Raw genomic sequence first — 12,299 nt, 5'->3', positions numbered from 1 at the left:
GTTTTCCGAATAAACATGCCAAAATGTATACACAAACTCTTACAGATGCGCATGTTTAATCTCCTGCTAATCCAAGTGCCGGTGAATGATCAAATGAATTATTTACATTTGACTTATACTATTTTTTGATGAAGTTATAAGTGGATTTTTTATACTCTTCGTCTTAGGAGGTGAAGGCGACTTGCAAAAGAGGTAATGATAACAGTTAGAATCAATACAAAGACAAGGTAAAAATAAAAATAGACGTAAAAGAGGACGTAGTAAAAGAGAGAGGAGTGAAGTAGTAGAAAAAGATAAAATGAAGATAGAAACGTATCATGTAAAAGGATGAATAGGTAAAGATGGAAAGCAGGAATAACTAAGAAAATCTCTACAAAGAAAATCAATTGAAAGAGAAAAGGCAAAGAAAGCTACGAAAATTTAACTACCCCTCTAAACAGAGTTAAAAAGAAATCAGTCTGCGAACAAAACTGATATCCTTTATTAACCAAGATTCCAAAGCAAAGAAAGACTCGATTGCTTATTTATCTTACCTCATCTTCTTCCCAGGCAGGCAGTGGAAATGTGGGCAGATCAACCCGGGGGTCAACGCCCCGAAAATAATCGGCGGGCACGAGGTGTCTCCACAAAACAGATACCCTTGGCACGTCGGCTTGAGAGACTACGTCATGGACGAATACTTCTGCGGAGGAACGCTCATCAACGACCGCTACGTCATCACGGCTGGGCACTGCCTCTACAACCCGATGGAACAGGGCATTTTTAAGCCCAAGGATCTGAAAGTAGGCGTAGGTGACCACGTGCAGCTAAGCACTGAAGACGACATCTCGAAAGTCACGACGCTCCTGGAGGTCGGCGACGTCATAGTCCACGGGAAATACGAAGTCGATGGCCTGGACGAAGACATCGCTCTCATCAGACTGAAAGAGCCTTTGGATCTGACGGCGAGCGGCGCCGTCAAACCCATCTGCCTGCCCACAGATGTAGCCCAGACCTACGAGGGGAAGACGGGTATCATCGTCGGTTGGGGGAACGTTGACGAGAACGTCCTCGTTTCGTCGGACGCCCTCATGGAGGCCAAGGTCGTCATCGAGAGCAAGAAATGCGAGGAAAAGCTCCCGATCAAGGTTACCAGCGGCATGCTCTGCGCTGGGACTGCTGACGGTAGTCAGGACGCCTGTAGTGGAGATTCAGGGGGCTCCCTGGTTGTGAAGGAGGGAGAAAGACACACTCTGGTGGGCATTACTTCTTTTGGATATGGGTGCGGCCGACCAGATACCCCCGGAGTCTACACTAGGGTGACGAGATACCTCAACTGGATTATGGAGAACACGAAGGATGCTATTTATTGTTCATGAATACTCCTTTTTATGTGTGTGTGTGTGTGTGTGTGTAAATAAATGCTTCTGTTAAAACAGGATACGTCTCAAATATAAAAGACCCAATAAAACACTATGGTTTAAAGCGAAGGACTTTGTTTCGGTGGACTGACTCCCACCCTTATCAAGTAGTGAATGACAGAAGAAGTTACATTTGCGAAATAAATAGTGGGAGATATGCCCTTAGGTGATGTCTGGTGTCACTGTTAAGCCGACGTTGGTTCTGTCAGTTGTCTTAATCCGCTTCACCATTGCCTTAAGGAAGATATTGTCTATACAGTCAGAGTCCCAGGCTCCATTGAAACGGTTGATCCTATTATCTTGTTGTTTTATCAGTGAAGATTCTGCCATCTGACATTTGTATCCACAGCTGCTTTTGTATAAAATTCGGGATGAGTTTCAATCCATAGTTCTGCAATTATCCATCATATAAGTAACACGAACCATACCATGGATTGGAACTATCCTGAATTTTATACAAAATCAGCTATTGATGCAAATGTCAAATGGTAGAATCTTCACTGATAAAACAAGATAATAAGATCAACCTCTCCAATGAAGCCTGGGACTCTGACCATATAGACGATATCTTCCTTGAGACAACGATTAAGCAGATTAAGACAATTGACAAAACCAATGTCGGCTTAGCGGTGACCCCAGGCATCACCTAAGGGCATATTTCCCACTATATATTTCACAAATGTAACTTCTTCTGTCATTCACTACTTGATAAAGGTGGGAGTCAGTCCACTGAAATAAAGTCCTTAGCTTTAAACCAGATTGTTTTAATGGGCCTTTTATACTTCATATACATACATATATATATATAAGCGAATACCACAGGAAAATGATAGTCAGAAATCCAAGCGCTTTCGTCTTTACTAAGACATTGTCAAGGAGCAAATGAAATACAATTGGACTGTAAAGAAACTTTGTAATTTCGGTTAGGGTCAATCTGTTTAGGTTTGTGACCGTGTGATATCCGATAATCCTGGATTATCTCTTTTAATTTTTACCCTTTTGACAATTAACCATCTGGTATTCTTGATCTTGTTGTGTACCTGAGACCTTTCTCTACAATTGTATTTCATTCGCTCCTTGACAATGTCTTAGTAAAGACGAAAGCGCTTGGATTTCTGACTATCATTTTCCTTTGGTATTCGCTTATTTAATGAAGTCACGTGCATCTACTGTGATTTTTAGCGTATATATATATATATATATATATATATATATATATATATATATATATATATATATATGTGTGTGTGTGTGTGTGTGTGTGTGTGTGTATTATTCTCATATATAGTATATATATATATATATATATATATATAGATATATATATATATATATATTATAATATATATATATATATATATATAATATATATATATATATGTATATATGTATATATATATATATATATATATATATATATACATATATATATATACACACACATACATATATATACTATCCTGGTTAAAATGAATTGCCGCCTTGAGCCCTCAACACATGACGCCACGAAAAAAAATCACAATAAATCTAAAAAGTGGAAAAGCAAGACAATATTGCATGGGGGTACTCGCCAAGCAATCTTCTAATGCTTTGTAGGTCCACCGTTGCGGAGAATGACCTCATTCAGCCAGTTAGGAACAGAGGCAACTAGATTTCTGAAGAGCTCTGGGTATATGTTACCCCAGGCCTGGGTTCTCCAATTTTCAGAGTCGAGATGTCTGCCAAAACAAAAGAAAACCGGGATATTTAGCATTTGGGATATAATATGAACACATATCTTTGGTTTGCGCTATTTTTTTTTCTAATCAGGTTTACTAAAAATAAAGTTTTCCCCCCCAAAAAAAATGAAAAAATCTATTTTTGACTTTCGAGTGCGTTAAAATTTTTAATTGTGAAAATGAGTTAAAAGTTTTTTTCTTCCTATAATATATACATATTATTTGACAAATGTGCCAAATTTCAGCTAAAAATCACAAATAATAAGCTCAGTAGAGTCTGTAGTCCAATTTGAGTATTTACTATGTGCAAATACGAGCCAAAAGCGAGCTGTTTCTGCTTTTGTAGCTGGGTTAACAGCATCACCTTCCTAGCAACAACTGTTGTACCCTTACTTTTTCTGAATCACACAGCTTATCAAACCCATAACCAAAGTGTTGAGACTTTGCTCCTCCAGTTCTTCGACGTAAGAGTCGGGTTTGCTTCCACAACACAGTTCAACTCTCCCTCACGACAAGACATCAGTTTACCCTTTAACGCCGATTGGACGTATTAAACGTCGATATAAATTGTCTGTTGGGTGCCGATTGGACGTATGGTACGTCGATATAAAAAAGTTTTTTAAAAATTCGCGGAAAAATAGTTATAGGCCTACTAGGCGAAAACTTTTCAATCACGCGTCTTGGGGGATGCTGGGAGCTCACGGATCAAGGCGTTGTTTTGTTTACAATCGTTACGCAGGCCCGCAAGCGCGAATTTCTTTCTTATCGCACTAAAAAGTATCAGCGACACATCTCAGAAATTATTTCGTCACTTTGCCATAATTTTTGCACCATTTTAAATTAGCCGTTACATAAAGTTTTATATATGAAAATGTGCGCAATTTCATGTAGAATACAACCAAAAACAACCCATGGTTGTAGCTTTCATCAGTTTTGAAATACTTTCATATAAATAACGATAAATAGAAAAAATTCTTCCTTCGGTCAACTTTAACTCAACCGAAATGGTCGAAAACTGCAATTGTAAGCTACAACACTTACAGCCTAGTAATATTCAATCAATTACCTTCATTTGCCAACAAACGGGAAGTCTCTAGCACAATATTTCGATTTATGGGGAATTTTTGAAAACAGCTTTTTTTACGTCCGTGCGTTACGAATTCATGCATCATTTTGTGATAATATTTTCTCTGTGTTGCCTTGATCGTTTTACAATGTGTTATATACCACAATTATTGCAATTTATTATATATGAATTTTTTTTTGCGCTATCATATATCCCATTATTTATATATGATAATGATATTTTTTTCATTTCTGATGGTTGCATACTAAACTTCAGGCAATGAGAAAAAAAGGAGCCAAAAATAAACTCTTAATCTTAAAAACTAAGCGTGCTGTAATTTTTTGAAAAAAACATTTTTTCCGCTTCGGCGCTCACTCACGAACGCCGCCGGCATACGGGAGACGATTTGTATTATACCCCTTTGGCGTTAAAGGGTTTACAAGGCCTCCCCGCGGAGGTACCAGAATGGGGGCTTTCAATTCCTCCCCGACCCTCAGCCTCCACGACTTTCCTCATATCGCCCTTAGGGAGAGCGGTGGTGCTGGTCTTGGATGCATACAGTCATGTTTGCTCAAGTCAAGTGGGTCGCCGGGTAGTCCATTCCCCCCTCCCCCGGCCTTTGTAGAATAATGCCAGAAATGCATTTTTTTTCCCAGATAGCGCCGAAAATTTTTTCCTTTAACTTTGATGACCTGCTGTTAGCTTAGTGTTCGATATTTTTTTACGATTTTTTTTTTTGGCAAATAGGTAAGTATCCATACTATTCGATACGCTAATCAAAATGAGTTCGAAATCATTATCTCAAAAAATACAGCTACGCCAAAAACAAAATCGCAGACCAAAAGAAAAAAATTAAAATTCTTTTTGGACATGAAATATGAAAGCGAGTTCAAGGTTTTGATGGGGAATAACCAATGAGAATGTAAAGTTTATACAGAAATTGAAAAAAAAAAAAATTGGGGAGACGAACCCGTAGACACATCAGGTTCCTCGGGCCAGCTTTTTTCGGAATTTCTGTGGAGCTTATCATTCGTTATTTTTTGCTGAAATCTAGTACATTTGTCAAATAATATGTATATATTATAGGAAGAATAAAACTTTGAACTTGTTTTCACAATTGAAAATTTTAAAGTACTCGAAAGTCAAAAATAGGTTTTTTTTTTTTTTTTTTTGGAAAATAATTTTTTTCATAGTAACCCTGATCAGAAAAAAAATCAGTGCAAACCAAAGATATGTGTTCATATTATATCCCAAATGCTAAATATCCCGTTTTTTTTTTTTTTTTTTTTTTTTTTTTTGCAGACATCTCTGCTCTGAAAATTGGAGAACGCAGGGCTGGGTGACATCTGCCCAGAGATCTTTAGAAATCTAGTTGCCTCTGTTCCTAACTGGGTGAAGGAGGTCATTCTCCGCAACGGTGGACCTACAAAGCATTAGAAGATTGTTTGGCAAGTACCCTCATGCAATATCGTTTTGTTTTCCACTTTTTAGATTTATTGTGATTTTTTTTCGGGGCGTCACGTGTCGAGGGCTCAAGGAGGCAATTCATTTTGGCTAGCATAGACTATATATATATATATATCTATATATATATATATATATATAACATATATATATATATATAGTATACATCTAGCATTCCAAATAATCAAACGTTTACTTTTGGCCATTTCGCAAGACTTTAATGTACATAAAATTACGTAAATTAATTACATGATGTAAAGCTAACACTCATACCTAATCAGATCAACTGAGCATTGAAAGAAAATCATAGTGGAAGCGAGATGGAAGTGAGGTTGGTCGTGCTTGTTTGTTGATTTCGAAACAAAACAGGAAACATTTTAAATTTCAAATCCCTTTAAAACCTTCAAAAACTGCAACATTTCAAAATAATGATTTAGAATTTTTAAAAAAAATCCTTTAAATACTCACGTTCTTGTGTATTAAATTGAATTTTGCCATCTTTTTAACCTGGATATTTCTGTGAGAGAAAATTTATATCGTGAAACTCTTACTACTTCATAGATGCCTCAGATAAATCATTTATCTGTAAATAAATATTCCGCTTCAGATGTGCAATTTATTAGTTGTTTCTTAGATTAAATATTCCTTTCGTAACTCTGGATGAAAATCATTTTTCCAGGCAACGAGCCAACCTGTTAAGCCAGACATTGGAGGATATACGTGGAAGAACGGCAGTGAAAAGTAAAAGCTTTTTTAAAGAAATCATTTGCTCTCAAACCAGTTTATAATAACTAACCTGCCAATCAGTAGGTGAACGCCCGGAAAACAAGAGTGACCTGAATATCTCTGTACGAAGAACACCGGATTATTATCGTGATAATACGCCGCCATTCTGTAACTGGAGTTTACTTAGAAAATTGCCTCGTGTCAGGTGGAATTTGAAATCACACGTGGCATTTTAAATCACAAGTGGAATTCGATACCACAGGTGGAATTTGAAACCGCAGATGGAATTTCTAAAACACAGGTGGAATTCGATACCACGTGGGGTGAAGAGATTTCGATACCACTGGTGATTGTCGAAACCACAGGTAGATTTCGATACCACAGGGGGTGTTAGAGTTGAAGAGGATTCGATATCACGAAGGGAATTTTGAACCAAAGGTAGAATTCGATACCAGTGAGGGGCTAAGGAACGAAAACGGGTGGAATTCGAAACCATGCGTGGAATTCGATACCTGGAATTCAAGGTCTAGACCTTGCTGGAATTGTTACCATGAATAGAATTCGAAACTACGTGTGGAATTCGATACCTGGGATTTGTTGCCACGAATGGAATTCGGAACCACGTGTGGAATTCGATACCTGAGAGTTGATACCATGGTTGGGCGCGGGAATCATGATTGCCATAATGTTGCTCTTATAATTCCTTAGGATTACTACCAATATTCAAAATGAGTCTGTGTGAAAAAAAAAATTAGTGTGTTAAGTCAAACGTCTGTGGAATAACGCCCTTTAGTGAAAAAAATATTAAAAACTAAGGAGAAATAGCAAATGACTAACGTTACCAACATCAGATAGATATTGTACATAAAGAAATCATAGCATTGTATTTCTGGTTTATTATATAGTGATAAATTGGAAGGAAGGATGGATAATATATATTTAATAATGTACGAGCACCTGTTCTTCCTGATAATGGGGGAGAGCAGAGTATTCGATGGTTAATGTACTGTTGGAGTATTTGTAATGATTAGAGATTCATGTTTAAGTATTTTCTTTGTATTGACGAATTCTCAAACTTCATATGTGTTTGGTACTTGTGTATGAATACAGAATGCAGTTGCTTCCACGAACTAGGGAAATCCCACCACAACGGGGCGTTTGCCCGATGTAAACAGCCTGTTCAACCGAACGTCCTGTGATTAATAACATTGACTCACTACAGCCTTCACGCTTTCTGTTGTAAGCGAACAGGTGTCGTAGCAAACACACGGAGCAACAACGTGTTCCACATTTACATCAGGAAATAACGCCATGTGTGTGGGGGGGGAAGAACTGGGTCTCGGAGCAAATTCTGTGTCGTGCTTTTTTTTTTTTTTTTTTTTCTAACCGGCGCGGTAAGCTGGTGAGAGCGTCCACTTCGATTCTAAAGCGAGGATGGTTATGATATTTCAGTAAGCGACGTGACGTGTGTCTGTTCGTGCGTGTGGCGAAGCAGTTACTTGCAGTAAGAATCTGGATAAGTGTCTTCTCCGGCAGTACTTCAGAACATGCGAGTTTTTGCCGTATTGTTGCTGACATCGATAATTGGTGTAGATGCTTTCGTGAAGGTAAGGGTAATTTTAAGTTTAACAAACTTAAAATTACTGTCATTACTGCCTATGAAGTTCAAGTTTGTTAGCCCTTTTTGCTTAGACTGTTTCAGGAACGCTTAAGGAACCTATGGAATTCTGGTATTCGCAGAATTAACCAATTGTCTCTGACCGTCCTTGCTTCTTAACAAAACCTTACCCGTGATTAGAGGACTGCTAATAAACTGCCAATCAAATGTCTCCTTAGATCACAGCTAGAAATGCAAGAGCTTAAATTACAAGATCCTTTCTCGCACCTGTCTTGGTAATTTAGGGCTGTAATCCACACTCTGATCATGCTTATTTCCTTTACAGTCAAAGAATGTGTATAAAACTGACAAAACTGATATGCAAATTAGTCAACCTCGAAATTATCCAGCCAACTGTCATAAACCATTTTTTTGCCTTCAGGACAAGCGATGCGATACCCACGATGGCAGGTGCGTCTCTTCAAAAGCAGCGGCAAGGAACTGCGGACAAACCTTACTTGTTTATATTTGCCCGAGAAAAAAAGTCTGCTGTCACAAGAGTGCGTGGAATGCCACTAAGAAGAATACCGGTAGAGAAAGTAAGTTCCGCCAGCCAGCCGTCAGTGACTCAGTCAAAACAGCTGTAGCGAACAGTAAATGAGATTCATGTCTTAGATTCAAAGTCTCTGTCAGTGATTGGCTCGTGGCCCCTCCGTGGAGAGTTTTATTCATAAATTTTATATTACACTTTGGTCTGAGACTATAAGAATTTAGAAATAACGATGGTTACGTTAGAATGTATTATAGAAATAATATCAGTAACAACTGTTATACAAGTATGTGCAAAGAAATCATTGGAAGTCATTTTTACTGGTAGAAAAAATGGCACAGATTATGCAGTGAAGTTCAACGAGTTGTTTAACAATCAATGTTATATCAGTATTATATCAAGAGGAAAGTTTATAGTCAGTGACTCTCTCTCTCTCTCTCTCTCTCTCTCTCTCTCTCTCTCTCTCTCTCTCAAATTATTATTATTATAGTAAGGTATCTTTGAGCCGAGGTTACTTGAATAGTAAGTTTTTTTCACGTAGAAGAGAAATCACTTATCAATTATGGGATAATTATATAATTCTGTAAAGTAGTTGTGGGTTAAATCCCATTTACACCTCTGTAGGCTGAAGAAGAGAACTATATTCCTGTAGTTAGTTCACTGTGGCGGGCCAAAATCAAGGGTGGTTAGAGAGGGTGAATGGCCAGCAGCTTCACCCCAAAAATGACCTGCTATCTTTAGCCATCATCTTTGAAGAGGAAACGCACTGTTATTCTCTTTTAAATGAAGACTGAAATGGCTGACTGATATTTGACTAAGCCAGTTACGATACGTTTATGTCCTTCATTGTATTTTTATTTTGCTACGAAAGGAAATAAAAGGGAAATATCGTCAGACTAAGCAAGTCAAAACTAAACAAACAAAACAGGGGTGTTGGGTTTTGTGTGGGGGGGGGGGGGGAGGATTGTCCCAGAAAACAATGATAATAAACAATAGCTACACCTGCGAGGCTGCAGCTGACAGTCGTTTGCTTGGGGCCTTGTTGGGTCTCCTGCTAGGATGTGAAATTTTTATTATTATTATTATTATTATTATTATTATTATTATTATTATTATTATTATTATTATTATTATTATTATTATTATTATTATTATTATTATTATTATTATTATTAAGGAATATTCCCAAAAATGACATGCCTTTCTATAATTATTATTATTATTATTATTATTATTATTATTATTATTATTATTATTGTAGATTTGGACACAGGAAACGTGCCAAAATTGCGATTACTTCCCTAGTATTATTATTATTATTATTATTATTATTATTATTATTATTATTATTTATATTATTGTAGATTTGGACAGAAACGTCCAAAATTGCGATTATTCCCTAGATTATATTATATTATTATTATTATTATTATTATTATTATTATTATTAACCAAAACGTACATTCATACTCAAATATCAGGGCAGTGAGGCTCTACTTCCTTAGATATTAGTATTATTTTACCTTTTAATGTTGTAATCATTACCATTATTATTCTAAATATACATATACTTAGCATGACCTGGCCAAATAAAAAAAAAGGAAAGTAATTACTGAGAAAGACCAGCTTCCAAACAAAATCCATTTCCCAAATAGAAATGATGATATCAGTAGAGAACACCAGAATACAAATAAGAATAGCGATTACATAACATTATCGCCGCTTTTCATTTTGTTGGTATTTTTGGGCCGTGAGTCACTCGAGGTCAATCGTGGTATTTTGATATGAAGCATTTTACCAAGCTTTTACGTGAAAAAAAGATAAATTATTGTGTCAGATCATTTATCCTCATAAATTTTCTTTCGACGGAGCAAGGACAAAATGTATGTTTGAGCGTGGTTTGTTTGTTTGTATGTGTACAAAGACACGAGTGTATATATCTTGTTATCATGCTGAAGTTGTTATGGTTTTTCAAGACGAGAATTTCAAGGTTTCTGGAAATGACTGAAGCTTTATTTCTACATAATCGTTTTCCAGCCATGTCATCAAAGGAATATGTTAAGATTTATCATTATGCTGAATATGAGAATTCCCTCCAGAACAGATTATTTCTAAGTATCCATTTTTATTCCAGATAAAAGTAGAGGCCTATTAAGTAACTGTCAGTGCGGCGTGGAGAACGTGGCGCAACTACCACAGAACGTGCCACAAGATAAATTGCCAGTCTTGCAAAGATTACAACCACTCGATAAGTACTCGTGGATAGTGGGCATCCTGAACCAGATCATCGACAATGAAAAGATCACCTGCAGCGGAGCCATCATCGCGGACCATTACGTCTTGACCGCTGCGCATTGTTTGGTTGATTCAGCCACTGGCAGTCCTGCCACACCAGGGGACATCAAGGTCAAGAGATTACCGAGACACTTTAAATTCCCGGAGTTGGGGACACCAGTGGAGAGTCTCGTCGTCCATGAGAACTATAATCACGCGAGCAGGGAAAATGACATCGGGCTCATCAATCTCAGGAGGCGCATCGTCGGGAGGAATGTCAGGCCCATCTGCCTTCCAGCGGACGACCGCCAGACAAATGTAGGTGAAAACGACGTCGTAGCTGGCTGGAAAGTCCAGAATGTAAGCACCATTAGCCCTAGTTTCTCGAGGAAGAGCACTGTCCCTGTTCTGTGCAAAGGAAGCCTTGCAGACGGTACGCAGAATACAGTGAATTTGACTTGTGAGATGCAAGCGAAAGCGAGTGACGAAGGTCCTTGTTTTGGTGATTCCGGGGGACCTCTGACTACTAAAGAAGGGGACGTTCACACTCTCGTGGGAGTGATGTCTTCCGGCACTGGATGTGGGAGTCTGGAAACGCCACTTACTTACACAAAAGTCAGCCAGTATATGGACTGGATCAATGACAATACGATGGATGGCAAATATTGTACTGGGTCTGTGACTCCTCCTACTCGAGACGATTCCAACTAAATCCAAGGAGATTGATTAACACTTCACTTAACTTTCAGTAATCAGCACCTTTGTTCACTTTGTAAGAGAGTAAGTGAAACTGTATCCAATAGCTTCCCCGAAAATTAACAGCACTAAAAATGTAACACAATTAAAGTACGACTACAAGCCCTGTGGAAAAGAGTTGTAATGTGCAAAATATTTTGTAAATGTAGTTTTCCTTGATTGACTGTTTGCAGGCTGTCATTTTTCTTTTTATTCATGATATTACTTAAACAAATTGTCATAGTTTGATGTTGAGAACCTAAATATATGAAATGATATCTTCGGATTTTCTTTTTCACTACTTTTTGGTCTAATACCCGACTCGATTTTTTTTCATTTGGAGTAAGTTTTTGTCTTAAAAAACACAAGAATTATTATGAAAACTAAGTTATTCAGACTCATTATTCTACAGTCAGTAGTCTTTCTCAAAACTGATTCTTCTTCATAGACTGAAGACTTTTTTTGATCTCAGATTTGTCAACGAAATAGTAAATATTTCATCCTTCACTTGAGTTCACGAATCTGAACTTTCATTAAGTATGTAAACTACTCGCAAAAGTATTGACGCTTCTGTCACTGGTCATTTTGAGTTCTAATGAATTCATGGTATCTTATCTTCAAGTTCCAACCTCTCCCTCTCATCCCCTAGAACCATTTCCAGAATCCGTGAGAGCAATGTCAATGGTCTGACCTCCAAGCAGTCGTGGTCAGACAGCTGTTGTGGGAGGACGTGTTTGGAAAACATCTCTGAATCCGGGTTACTGAGAGA

The 12,299-nt window shown here is 37.5% G+C and overlaps 2 protein-coding genes across 2 annotated transcripts; both read left to right on the top strand.

The window, feature by feature from the left end:
- Positions 1-562: 562 nt before the first annotated feature.
- LOC135208733 (transmembrane protease serine 9-like) lies at positions 563-1,461 on the top strand. Its single transcript, XM_064241225.1, has one exon. The coding sequence runs from the start codon at positions 669-671 to the stop codon at positions 1,356-1,358; it is 690 nt and encodes a 229-aa protein (XP_064097295.1). The 5' UTR covers positions 563-668; the 3' UTR covers positions 1,359-1,461.
- A 6,138-nt stretch (positions 1,462-7,599) lies between these two features.
- On the top strand, positions 7,600-11,810 carry LOC135208732 (trypsin Tyr p 3.0101-like). The gene is made up of 3 exons (XM_064241224.1): positions 7,600-7,981; positions 8,414-8,570; positions 10,656-11,810. The coding sequence occupies exons 1-3, from the start codon at positions 7,922-7,924 to the stop codon at positions 11,504-11,506; spliced, it is 1,068 nt and encodes a 355-aa protein (XP_064097294.1). The 5' UTR covers positions 7,600-7,921; the 3' UTR covers positions 11,507-11,810.
- The last annotated feature ends 489 nt before the right edge of the window (positions 11,811-12,299 follow it).

The sequence above is a fragment of the Macrobrachium nipponense genome, chromosome 35 (assembly GCF_015104395.2).
Source record: "Macrobrachium nipponense isolate FS-2020 chromosome 35, ASM1510439v2, whole genome shotgun sequence".
Lineage (NCBI taxonomy): Eukaryota > Metazoa > Arthropoda > Malacostraca > Decapoda > Palaemonidae > Macrobrachium > Macrobrachium nipponense.
The sequence above is the reverse complement of the archived record's forward strand: the minus strand, read 5'-3'. Positions and strand labels throughout refer to the sequence as shown.